The sequence below is a fragment of the Physcomitrium patens genome, chromosome 8 (genome assembly GCF_059467195.1).
Source record: "Physcomitrium patens ecotype Gransden chromosome 8, ASM5946719v1, whole genome shotgun sequence".
Classification (NCBI taxonomy): domain Eukaryota; kingdom Viridiplantae; phylum Streptophyta; class Bryopsida; order Funariales; family Funariaceae; genus Physcomitrium; species Physcomitrium patens.
This window is the reverse complement of record NC_143417.1, coordinates 10,564,951-10,578,527: the sequence shown is the minus strand read 5'-3', so window position 1 is coordinate 10,578,527 and position 13,577 is coordinate 10,564,951. Positions and strand designations below refer to the sequence as shown.

The window sequence follows — 13,577 nt, the reverse complement described above, 5'->3', positions numbered from 1 at the left end:
TTACTAGAAAGATTGTTGTTGTCAAAAACAATTGCAAGGAAATTTCTTGATACTTTAAAGTAAATAATTTAAAAAATCAAAATATTTGATTTTAGTAAATTAAAAATTAAATAAAAATATAATACAACATCATGATGAATGTGATTAATAAAATTTGATCCTTTAGTAAAGAAAGAATTTTTATTGTTGAATGAATGACCACAACCATTGGAAAGATTTATAGGACAATATATATATATATATATATATATATATTTGGCTTATTAAAGATATTATTATTTAAAAAATATCATAGATTCTACTTCTAGATTAATAATAAGAAGGTAATGTCACCAATATCAAACATCCAATGATAGACTTAGTCAAAAAAATAAAAAGATCATAGTCTAACTAGACAATTGTAATAGTGCAAACATTGTTACAATTTTACCAACGATTCTCTACAAACTTATTTATATGAAGTAGCGTAACTTGTCTAAATTTATTGTTAAATAGTTGAATTAGTTGAAAAAGATGTAGATGCCTTAAGAGATTGACCAAATTAGAAAGCAATAAAGAATTATTTTGATTTACTACTACCACACAACTAATTTGAAGATCAAAATAGATTATTGAAATGATATGACAAATTTAAAGAACTATTAGAGAATACCTAGTTTGTTCAACCAATTCAAAAATTTGATACATATATATATATATATATATATATATATATATATATATAATATTTATATTTTTTAATTTAGTTACATTAAGAATTAATTTTTCTAACATAAAATATAATGAATTATAATAATTAGACTATATTTATATATATATATATATTCCTAATATGACTAATTTTATTTGAAATTACTATCTAATATAAATTTAATTGGATAGATTTTTTTTTTTAAATCTATTGAAACTTAGTAATATATAAAAGATGAAAAGAAGACCTTTGAAGATAAATTTAAAACTTGAAAAAGTATTTTTTTTAAAGGTCTTAATATGTCTAATTAAATCTTAAAAATATTATAGCTTCATAAACTTTAATTTATCCATCCTAAGCACTTATCCATATGTCTTGAAAAAGTAATATTATTTCAATTCTTGGTTTGTGTAAAAATTTAAATTGTGATTTTAATAGTTATTATTATTATTATTATTATTATTATTATTATTTTATTATATATATATATATATATATATATTTATTCAAGTTTTGTTTTTTATTTTAGAATCTTTAACTATCCTTAGTTTTTAGACATCAATCAAAGTAATACATATAAAGTTGATAGTTGTCCATATCTTATCAAATCAATTTTATTATTCCAATTTGTAGGATAGTTTATAGTAGGTAATTTAAAATGCTATTCACATATGCTAATTTGGATTCTAAGTCTTAGATAAAGACAAAAAAACTAATATTAGAATTTAAGTTCTATATAAATTTTTTAAATTAATTCAAAATATTGTTCATACTTGGTTGACACCTTGTATTGTTTTTTGTAATAAGTGAGTGAATATTCTTTAATCTTGAAGCTCTTACTTTGATTCTTACTTGCATTTGTTCATAATTTTGATTTTTTCCTTGCCAATTTTTATGTCTTGTTTGATTGCATCATGGATTTTGTAGAAAATAATGGTATTTATTTATTTATTTATTTTAAGAACTTGATATCAAAAAAATATAAAATGCCTAAAAAGGTTGCAAAAGCTGAAAAAGAAATTAAATGAAGAGTATACTTTTTTATTAAAATTTTAAATTATATACGTATATGCAGTTTAAAAATCTATTTTTTAAAATAAGAAATGATTTTTTTATAAAATATTTAAAATTTTTAAATAAATATAAATGATTAAAAAGATGAATTTTTAAAAAATTATCAAATACATTAATTTTTGTTAAATACATATCATTCTATATATATATATATATATACATATACATGTAACTGTCAATTTTTCTAAAGTTTAAACTGTACTTTATATTGTTATTTAGTTAAAATGTAAATATTTAAAAATTAAAATTTTAGAAAATTTGTGCAAAATATTTATTTTTTTAAAGAAAATTCAAATTTTATAAAAACGTGGTATTCCTTTACATTTATATAATATGTTTTTTACATGTGAAAGTTTAAAATAATAATTGATGTAAATGTTGAATCAAAGTAATATTTAAGAATAAGCAAAGAATTTCTTGGAAGTCATGGAAGATGAATCTTATGTTATTTAGTCAATTAAAATTAGCATAAAAGAAAATTTAAATAGATATTCTAGATCTTTAATTTAATTAATTTCATATATATATATATATATATATATATATATATACCTATATCTATACCTATATATATATTTACCTGTGTGTATATATATATATATATATATATATATATATAATTATTCGAAGATAATTAAAATAGTTCTATTTATCAGAAACCGAAGTAGTTAAAATGAATTGCTGGATTTATTATTTATCAATCAACCTTATATTTCACATTAATAACTTCATTTGTTACAGTTATATTTTTAGAGATGATGATAATGTTGTACATTGAATAAGACATGTTTATTCTTCAAAGAAAAGGAGTGGAATATATTTATACGTATTTGTAAAATTAAAATTTAGAAGGATTTTATTTCTTTATTATCAATATCATATTAGAAAAAATAAGGAGGTTCTCAAGAGAACAAGAAAAATTCAATTCAAGTTTGCAAATTAATCCTTTAATACACTTTTTCCTTTTAAGTTCTCCTTCTCAAAACATTCATTAAAGCATCAATATAATACATAAATAGAAATTGAATCCTATTATAAATTACATTAATAATAATAATAATATCGTGTGCCCCTAAATGATATATATATATATATATATTTATATGCATAGAAACACACACACACATGAGTGTAGGAGTTTGTGTAAGAGAGAGGAAATGATTATTATAAGGAATTCTTATAATATTTTATAATTTTAACCCTATTTTGCAAATGCCAACATGGCCAAGATTCTAACCAGAAATCCAATCCCAGACGGCCAATTGGCACCATTACTTGAAACCCACATTAAGCAGCACAGTGTGAAAGCGGCTCCATCGTAACGTGAATGGCAACACTTGTCTCAAAGGCAACAACCCCCTTTCACACTGCTTTCCCTCACTTTCGAAGTTCTGTAATCCTATGCTTCGGTTGCTTCCCTTGGAAGCCCCTACAACAACTACAACAAAAATTAATTAAATAATAAAAAGTTTACTGTCAAGTGATAAGAATAAAGCCCAAAGTGTGAATAAAGCATACACATTTTCATGGGCTAGTGTGTCTGAAATCCATGATAAACCTTGGAATTGTGAGCCCCTTGTTCCAAATGGAATGTGACAACTCTGGAATGGAGATTCTGGTGGGTTTCAGTAAAGTGCTGCATGACTATTCCATTCGGATTTTGTCATGCTCTCTCTAAAAGGCTAGAATAATATCCATTCCTTGTGTTGACTCAAAACGGGCAGCATGACAATAAATTTCTTGAAGTGCCCCATTTGGTGTTGCAACTTTTCTTCCAACCCAAAGGAATAGTTAGGGCATGGGGGCAAGAAAAAACACAAGTTCCAGTGGGAAGTTAGTTGTGGAGTCCATTGTCCATTGTTCAGAATCTATGGATGTGAAGTGGGGCTTTAATTATTCCTCTAAAAACTAAGACAATAACGAGGGATGTCTGTTTAGCACCATAAAAAGCACACCCCCAAGTCACTGAGCCAGGTTGCCCCAAAGGTTATATCTCCCAACCAACTTGACTGTGGACACAAAGCGGTTCCGTGCAGAATGGGCCATGTGTTGAGATCACACATCTAGTGAGCAAAATTTGTACACCCATCCCATGTCCTTAGCCACACGATTGTAAAATGAATAGAAGTAAGGGAATTTTATGGGCAATTCTCTTTTCAAAGGACATAATGAGTTTGTGGAATCTACAAGTATAGGTGATATTCCTCACATCATCACATTTTTTGTATCGTCAAGTGACAATGATTTTGTAAATTGTTTTACTAATGGAAAAGAATACAAAAAAAGATTTGTTTATCTATTTATTTATTTATTTATTTATAACGTGTTGTATAAAGTGCAAGAACATCAAACTCAAAGTAGTAAGTGGTTTGCTTACAAGTGTCAATTCCAAGGCTTTTGTTTGTCATGTGGGTTACATGTGTGGTAGCTAATGGCATCCATACTTGTTGGAAAGTTATCCAACTATTATGAAATGCCAATTTAGAATTAAGTCAAGAATGGTATGAAGTATATTTATATACACACAATATATTTTGTAATTATTCTCTCTAATTAAGTGTGTCACATATTAAATCTTGTGTGTGTATGTATGTACATATGTAAATAAATATATAATTAAACTTTTAGTTGATAAACTTAAATTAAATCATAGAATAAATATGACAAGTATAATATAATCAATAGAATGTTAATAATACAATCTTAATAATAAAATATCATAAATGTAATGGTTCAATTATTGTATTAAATCACTTTTAGTGTAAACAATGAGAAAGAAGTATTGTTTGTTTCGTTTTGTTAGAAATTATGATATGAATAGTCAGAATTATAGAAAATTTTACACTTTAATTTTATGATGACATGTTTCATTACAACACTTTCAATAGTTCAATAACCATTTCTGTTTGATGCATATAAAAGAATTAATTTTAAAATATACATTTTTAATGTTTCATAAAATGTATTATAGTGTGCAATTTAAGTTTAGAGTAAGTTGTACAATAATCTCCAAGAGAAACATAAGTTGTAGTATACAAATTTGTATCAATGATTTTTTTAATATATATATATATATATATATATATATATAGAGAGAGAGAGAGAGAGAGAGAGAGAGAGAATTTTTCTTTGAGGATAACCCAGAACAAGGAAAAACTAATGAATTAAATTATGTTTATATATATATATATATATATATTTATATTAATGCCTCAGATTTTTTTAGTTTTCTTTTTGAAATCACTTCAATGAACCTCTATTATTTGAGGCCATTTTTACAACATCAAACACGTGACAATTTATACACACCAGCAACAAAACAAAAGACATATAAATCAGTAAAAGCAGATGACAAAAAATCATATTAAATAATCATATTTAGTCTAGCATTTAATCACCATTAATTTTCAGTCCACCATATGCTTCTGTTTCAGGCAAACAAAAGTTTGTTGGAAATACCACTAAAAACAAAAACAAAAATAAAAGAAAGGAACTCGAAAATAAGATCCGAAGATGAAGGCTATTCTTTCCAAACACTCCAACAAAGCGAAAGTACCCAACTCCCTCAAACCTTTACAATTCTTTCAATGATGAAAAATGCCAAAAAAGCACTAAAATAAAAGACAGCAGGCCACCGAAATGTTCAATGAATAGTGACAAAGAGTATGTTGCTTAAAGTAATCAACCGGTAATCGGAGAAAAAATAAAAGTAAAAAGCTTAAGTAAAAAGGTGAGTGCTCCCATCACGTCGAGGGATACCGGCCTCGTCATCGTCGGCTTTGTCGATGCAACGCCGCAGCGCATCTCTCAATCGCTGCCAAATCGTGGCACGTGAACGATCAATTCCATGCCGATCATGCCCCTCTGACAAGCGATCAATTCGATGCCCAGCCTCGCCCGCAACGGTCGTACCTTTTTCTTGGGAAGATGCGGACAATGGACACTTGGGTTCGGAGGAGGAAGGAGCAGGTGGAGGAGGAGGTGGGGGAAGAAGGAGCACAGAGTGGCACCGCAAACTTGTTTTTGCATCAATGAAGCGGGCAAGATATGGTCAAAACAAAACTTCGGCGGGCACCTTTCAGTACCCCTGGCCACCTTTCCGCTGTTTCCCACCTGGTGGGTTCACACCACGGAATCTGCCGCTGCCTCGTAGAGGACGGGAGTTGCCGTGTTTCTGGAGGTTGCTGTGATCGTTCGGATTGAGTCTCTTGGTGCTGGCATTCCGCATGTGCGGAATAAGATGTTTCTATATTGATTTTCAGTTTTCTAGAGTTTTTTATTTTATTTTATTTTATTTTATTTTATCATTTTATTTTATAGTTTTTTTAGATTTTTAGTTTATGGTTAATAGTATATGTATATATTTTTTGATTTTATGCATGCCCACCTAGGAAAAGCGCGAGGTATAAATTTGGAGGGGTCACTGCAGTCTGTCATGAGCAGTCCAGTTCGTCTGTGTCAAGCCTTGGACTGGCATCCGGATGCCGTTTGGTCTCTCTGTGTCTGTCATGAGCACGTCTCTTTGATCCGCTGCAGGAGCATCGATCACCTCCATCTCTAGGGTACGATACGTACCTTCGGATTCCGCTCTCTTCCTTGAAGCTTGGGTTGTTCTCCTCCATTTATTCCGTGCTCTAGTGCGAATTTCACTCGCCAGTGACAGAATTTCGACATTTGAGAAGGTAATTCCGAACTTGTCATAGTGGACAGTGTAAAGTGTGGAGGATCTTGTGGGTTTTGCAGAAATTGGTTTGCTGCGTAATGGTACGCTTTCCGGTAACGATAACGAGGACATTGGCAGCGCTGGTTTTGGAGATACATGGGAAGAGTTAATTTTTCGAGGTAGCTAGGAACTATAGGTTGACAGGTTTTGCTGTAGTTTGAAGCCATCTCATCTCATAATTCGGCAAGAATCGGTGCCCCAGCATACGCTGCCTTGTCCACGTTTCTCAGAGTTCCAAATAATGAAGCTTTAGTCCTAACCTGCCCGAAGGGACATTATTTCGTAGACAGTTTATTGAGAGGAAGGCCGCTTGCCAGCAGTCAAGGTTTTCGCCCTGGCGAAATCTTCATCAGGGCTTAGCGACTTACTTAAATTTCGCTGCTTTCTCTCATCTGCATTTAGTCCTCGGAGGTTTCTCCGTGTTGCTTAACGACATGTGGCCTATGGAAATAGAATTATTGAAAGCATGAAATTTGTGGTTGGTGCTTGTGGGTCAGGTTGAGATTAGATAAGAGACTGCCATGACGACGCTGCACTTCGATGAAAACACTCCTGGGACGTTACCAACGATGGAGCACAACGAGCAAGAACATCGGGATGTGAGCACCTCACGGCTTCTTTCTCCTTGAGCACAATTTTCCGAAAATAGTTCGCTACCTTGGTCACTTACAATCTCACTTCATCAATGCTCGTAGTCAGCGCGTAGAATCTTTCCATACCGACGGTGCGGAGAAGATAGCAGTTCTAAGTGAACACGAAATGTAGAAACATCGCTGAAAGTTGAAGTAGGTCATCCAATATTGCATAAGAACACGCCCAGTTAGATTTGCGAGGATTTGCACATGATGGGAAATCTTGATCGTACTTGGGGCACCTAACTAAATTTTTTATGCTAACACAATTGCTCATGTGTGCGGTATTGCCGCAGGTACTCAAGGACAAGATGACGAGAGACGACATGAATGCGGTTGGGGGAGCACCTGACAGCGAGTACCCCCAGGACGGCACTGTTGATCTGCGGGGGAATCCTGTCCTAAAGGCCAACACTGGAGGGTGGAAAGCTTGTCCTTACATCCTCGGTAACGAGTGTTGTGAACGTCTGGCTTATTACGGAATTGCAACCAACCTCGTTACCTATTTGTCGCATGAGCTTCATCAAAATCCCTCCACAGCGGCCAACAATGTTACAAACTGGAGTGGAACCTGCTACATTACTACCCTCATCGGCGCATTTTTGGCAGACGCATACTTAGGACGGTTCTGGACGATTGTGGTGTTCTCAATCATCTACTTCTTGGTATGCACAAGGTCTCCCTTTGATCACAAGATTGTAAACAGTATTCCAGGGTTGATTATCTCAATTGAATTCTGATTCAAGGAATCTTGCGGACGTAAGCTTGTTTCTGATGGTGCTAACTGAGTTGAATCTCTTGCAGGGTATGGTGCTACTGACACTGTCTGCAGCACTTCCTTCCTTGAAACCTCCATCAGGAGAGGGCGTTGTGGCAAGCTCAACACAACTGGCTGTATTTTACCTTGCGCTTTACCTCATTGCACTCGGCACGGGCGGAATTAAGCCATGTGTGTCGTCATTCGGGTAACGAAATTCTTCTACCTCAAGTGCACTTATTAGGAGATGCAAAATTATCTACACAACTGATAGTTCCTTCAATTGCCAGATACTTTTTGAACAAAGTGCAGCTTCTCATATGGATTCCATTGATTTGACAGAGCTGATCAGTTCGACGAAAACGACGTTAAGGAAAAGAAGAGGAAGTCGTCCTTCTTCAACTGGTTCTATTTCACCATCAACATTGGTGCGCTGATTGCGTCCTCTGCGTTGGTGTACATCCAAGAAAATGTGGGCTGGGGATGGGGGTTCGGCATCCCCGCTGTAGCCATGGGAATTGCTATTGTCAGCTTCTTAATTGGAAGCCCACTCTACCGGCACCAGAAGCCAGGCGGCAGCCCCATCACGCGGATAGCGCAAGTGCTGGTTGCTGCTACACGCAAGCTCAGCATGAAGGTACAGCCCAACGGGAAGCATCTCTATGAGGCAGACGACAAGGAATCCGGTATTGAAGGCAGCCGCAAGCTCGAACACACAGAAGAATTCCGCTTCCTTGACAAGGCGGCTATTCCCAGGGGAGACGAGGAGCTGCAGGGGACGAGGCCAAGCGGCTGGCGATTGACATCCGTGACGCAAGTTGAAGAGGTTAAGATCGTCATGCGCTTGCTGCCAATCTGGGCGAGTGGCATTGTCTTCGCCACAGTGTACTCCCAGATGTCCACTATGTTCGTTCAACAAGGTGCCCTCATGAATGTAAGCATGGGGAAAGCAAATATCCCTTCAGCCTCTCTCTCTATCTTCGACACCATCAGTGTCATAGTGTGTGTAGTAATCTATGACCGCTTCTTGGTGCCAGTGGTGCGCAAACGCACTGGCCATGTCCGGGGGTTCACGCAGCTCCAGCGTATGGGGATTGGCCTCTTCATCTCAGTGCTCGCCATGGTGGTGGCTGCTATTGTGGAGATAGAGCGTCTAAAACTCGCAAGGCGTGACGGAGTGGCTGGAAACCCACAGGACGAGGCATTGCCCGTGGAAAGCCTCACCATTTTCGTCCAGATCCCTCAATACTTCCTCATCGGGGCCGCCGAGGTTTTCACCTTCGTGGGTCAGCTGGAGTTTTTCTACGACCAAGCTCCAGATGCCATGCGGAGCTTGATGAGCGCTCTGTCGCTCACCACAGTGGCGCTAGGGAATTACTTGAGCAGTGTGCTCGTCACCATAGTCACGGAGGTTACGACCAAGGGTGGAAAGCCTGGGTGGATCCCCAACAACCTCAACCGGGGACATCTGGACTATTTCTTCTGGATGTTGGCCATTCTGAGCATCCTCAACATCATATTCTACCTAGTGGTTGCTAAATTCTACACCTACAAGAGGGTGCACAATGCTGCAGATGTGGGGGAAGATGGAAAGCCTTCGAAGAGTGGCTACGAATAAGGTAATCGAGCTCTATGTTGCAAGGAATTCTCGAAGCTCAACATTTTTCATACTGGGATTTGATGAGGGTGATGTCATCGTCAAATTGCTTCCCATACTTTTATCACATTTGCAGCTAACCTGAAATCAATTATCCTGTAAAATTAGCGTTTAAAATTGCCTTCGGAAGCGAGAGGACTGCAATCTTGGTAGATTTATCGTGGTGAGCCTGCGTGCTCTCCACTTGCTGAATGCTCACTGAGGTAGTATACACATTAATTGGCCGCTTGTATACCAAAAGATTCTCGCGTAACGCCATTAATATCACTATCTGAAGTAAACCATAGATGTATTTTTTTCATATTCTTGCATCTTAGAGTTCAGATTCATCGCATTGACATGCTTCCACATGTACTTCGCACAAATCCTTTTCAAAGTTCAAGTAGACTCATCTCGCTGCAGTGATGAATGCAAAGACTCTAGAGTTGTTGCACCATCTTCGTATCCCACTAGTTTGCACTCCAAATGACCATGAACATGGATAAATTATGCCTCTTCCATTAAATATTTTAGGACAGTTTATTGTGGATTTCTGTGCTGGAATCAATTAGAACAGACGAAGAGTTCTCATGTTGCAACTTAGATTTACCCACAGCACCCTCCTGATTTGTACAATGATGAATTAAGACAGTATGGCCATAGTAACTTGTGAAATTTTTATAAGTGCTAGTTCTATTTAAATATGTGATTTTTGGACTTTTTGAACCCTTCAGATGATCATAGTATGAACAATTCTCAAAACCAAGATCAAAACAATATCACATTTAAATTTTTGTTGTTTTACCAAGCTGCAGACTCACTCAGCACCCTTGGACAGAATAGCATCCAGTAAGTTTGCAATCCTACCATTACAACAATTCATATTTGCTGGATCACAAGACTGAACATTTGCTCCTGATAAAAAGCGGCTGATAAGCACTGTGATCAGTGCACAGGGAGAGTCTCCCAACACCCACATTCGTATCCTGCTGCTACCTACACACAGAGAAGAGCTTTGAGAGTGTGAGCAGCACAAAGAGTGTCACACTGTAGTTCACCTTCTCCATAGGATATTTTTACAGTTAGGTCTTTTCAACAGACTTTTTCCATGTGTTTGATGACTCATAGCCATGGGTTTTGTTTGTGGAAGAAGGATGAGGAGCATGTGCAATCATGTAGGGAAATGCAATACCAGTAGTACAAGAAGCAAAGTATAAATTGAAAGATTCATAGTACAAAGAAGTCAAGGGTGACTTAGGCTTTACATTCATAGTCAAAGATTCATCCAATACAATTTTATATTAAAGCATCTTGTGCATGGTAAATATAACTTGTTTATTGTTGCATGGTATCAAAGCATATGTAGTATTAGTGTCACAAATTTACATGTTTACTATAATAATTAATTAGATAATAAGAATAAATAGAAGTAGATAAAAATAAATCAATTTGATAATATCTTATAGTGAAGCTTCTTAGAAGCTGTACAGGTGCATTTTCATCTTTATATGTATTGATAGGTGATTGGTAGGTATTGAAGACATGAACTGAAAGAAGATGCATAAACTTGAGAAATCCGTATAAAAAAAAAAGTGATAAAAATAAAAATAAAGATGCATGTATATTAAAAAGAAATTAGAATAGCTATTGCCAAAAGACAAAGAAACTAGAGACTCTTGAAACTAGATTAAAAACAAGAAAAAAAGTTGACAAGAGTGAAGAAGGCTTCTCTCTCTCTCTCTCTCTCTCTCTCTCTCTCTCTCTCTATATATATATATATATATATATATATATATATATATATACCTAAGATCTATATGGCAAAATGTTCTATAGGACCTCCAAAAACGTATTGACTTTGCATGACATGTATCTTCACTTGCAAAGCAAGTTTCTTATATGGATGCCATATAGTTAACTTATTCCATAAGCTACCAACACATGTGGCACATGTGTAGCTTATTAACCAAGTTTCTAACCTATCAATCAACTACAAACATATGTAAAGTCAAATCAACATCTAAGAATCTTTTATGAAGCTTTTCTAAAAGGTATTATGAAATTAATCTACTTTTATCTAATTCTACCTATTTATATTACCTAAGTAATAATTATAGTAGATATATATCTATAACATTATCTCCCTCCCCCCCTTCTAGGGACAAGTTTCATGAGGAGCAGTGATTGTATGTTGAGGAAGTCTAAGATGCTTCAAATTGTATTTGCTATATATTCTTATCTTTGTTCTCGTTGAAGGTAGTTGATAGGTCCTCTTAGCTATTGGTAATGTCCCATTTCAGGGTAAGAAGACCACCTTGTGATTTAATTATTATTGAAACCTTCATAACTTCTTTCAAATAAAAAATTTATAACACCATTAGGAGTCATGTCTACTTCCAATAAAATCACCAAACATTAAGAGTCTTTTCTCAGGTCGTGATATTAAACTCATTGTATCTTGCCATCTATTCTAAGAAGAATATGTCGTTCTTGCAAGTCTTAATTTCTATTATATCATCATGAAGGTTGCAATAATTACAATTTTTTGTCCAATAAATCAACAAATGATGGCTTTTAAGTTGAATCTATGGACTGTTGGTTCTATATCTCTTTAATGCCTATAATTACATAGAAACTACAAATAAAGATAGAAAATAGAATATACTGTTCTCTGGAGCTTGTTTTTATTATAACAAAGACGTACTATTCTTCATCTTTATTTTAATACATGTCATTGATGAAAAACTTCCACCGTCTTTATTACATTTATAAGATTCTTTGTTGGTTTCCATGTGGGTTCACTAATGTCATATCTGCACCAATAGATAAGTTATTCTAACTTATTTTGATGCTGCCTTGAGTATAAAACTTCTTCTACTTCAAACTCTTTATTATTGTCCACTTCTACAAGAAGAAGTGGGACTTGTCTTCTTCTTGATATATTCACAGTCTTCTATGGTTAAAGAAGAGACATGTGGAATACAAGATGGATTTTTATTGACTCCAATAGATGTAATTAATAAGATACTAGATTGATTTGTCCACAAATAAGAAAAGGTGCAAGCATGTGGTAGTTCAACTTATCACAAGGACAAATAGTCTTGATATTATGACAAAGTATCCATACCTTGTTACTTATGTTGAATTGTGTTTGTTTCTTTCAATAGGCATCCGCCTTGATCTTTTGTAGTTCTTGAGCTTCTTTTAATTGCATTATTATTGTTGCATGTAGCTCTGACAAATAATTTGTAAAATCTTTTGTCGCAAGATTATCAATTTTAAAAAAATCAAAAGTATCAAGTTGTGGATGATAAGCATAATTGACAAAGAAAGGTATTTATTGCATAGAAAAATGTATTGTATTATTATAAGCAAATTTTTCCAATAGTAAGAGGGTTATTCAATTGTCTTGTTGATAATTAATAATACACTTTTAGTATTGTTCCAAAACATAATTTATACGCTTTGTCTGTTTATCAATTTGAAAGAAAAAGGCCAAATTTTTTTTTATATCCATCTTTAGAATCTTAAAAAGGTTTCTCCAAAATCTTGATACAAATTGAGTCTCTCTATCTGATATAATATCTTTTAGGAATCCATAATATTGATAGATATTATCAAAGAAAAGCTTGGTAATTTCTTCACATGTGATAGATTTTGTGTATAATATAAAATGTGCTATTTTGGTAAAATAATCTACTATTACAAATATAAAATTACACGAACTTGAGATTGGAAGATTCATAATAAAATCCATAGAAACAGAAGACCACGATTGTTCTGGAATAGGTAATAGTTGAAGAAATTTATAAGGCTGATGATGAGTAGTTTTTGACCTCTAACAAAAGTCACATAATTGAATTAAGTCTTTTATAACCTTCTATATTTGTGGCCACAAAAATCTATAGATATTAGCTTCAAAATCTTATTGTATTTAAAATATCATACTGCTAGAAAATATCAAGGATATGAATTGGAAGAAGATGCATAAATCTAGGAAATATGTATTAAAAGAAAAGTAAAAAAATAGCAATAAAGTAATATGTATATTAAAAAAAATTAGA

At 33.9% G+C, this 13,577-nt stretch overlaps 1 protein-coding gene across 4 annotated transcripts; it reads left to right on the top strand.

Annotated features, from left to right (window-relative positions):
- The first annotated feature begins 6,212 nt into the window (after positions 1–6,212).
- LOC112285678 (protein NRT1/ PTR FAMILY 8.1) lies at positions 6,213–9,835 on the top strand. Of its 4 annotated transcripts, XM_024526660.3 has the most exons (6): positions 6,213–6,327; positions 6,509–6,607; positions 6,986–7,087; positions 7,417–7,785; positions 7,925–8,085; positions 8,220–9,835. In XM_024526660.3, exons 3-6 carry the CDS (start codon positions 7,010–7,012, stop codon positions 9,493–9,495), a joined length of 1,884 nt encoding a protein of 627 aa, XP_024382428.1. In that variant the 5' UTR covers positions 6,213–6,327; positions 6,509–6,607; positions 6,986–7,009; the 3' UTR covers positions 9,496–9,835. The 4 variants fall into 4 exon arrangements, with proteins under 4 accessions (XP_024382428.1, XP_024382430.1, XP_024382427.1 ...); XM_024526662.3 differs by lacking the exon at positions 6,509–6,607; XM_024526659.3 differs by lacking the exon at positions 6,509–6,607 and having other exon boundaries at positions 6,213–6,447.
- Positions 9,836–13,577: the final 3,742 nt, after the last annotated feature.

Excerpts from the sequence above, each read along its gene's own strand:
- LOC112285678 (XM_024526662.3), top strand. The coding sequence starts at position 7,010 with ATGACGACGCTGCACTTCGATGAAAACACTCCTGGGACGTTACCAACG. Across the intron at positions 7,786-7,924 it reads TCTCAATCATCTACTTCTTG|GGTATGGTGCTACTGACACT; the intron begins GTATGCACAAGG and ends AATCTCTTGCAG. Across the intron at positions 8,086-8,219 it reads CCATGTGTGTCGTCATTCGG|AGCTGATCAGTTCGACGAAA; the intron begins GTAACGAAATTC and ends TTGATTTGACAG.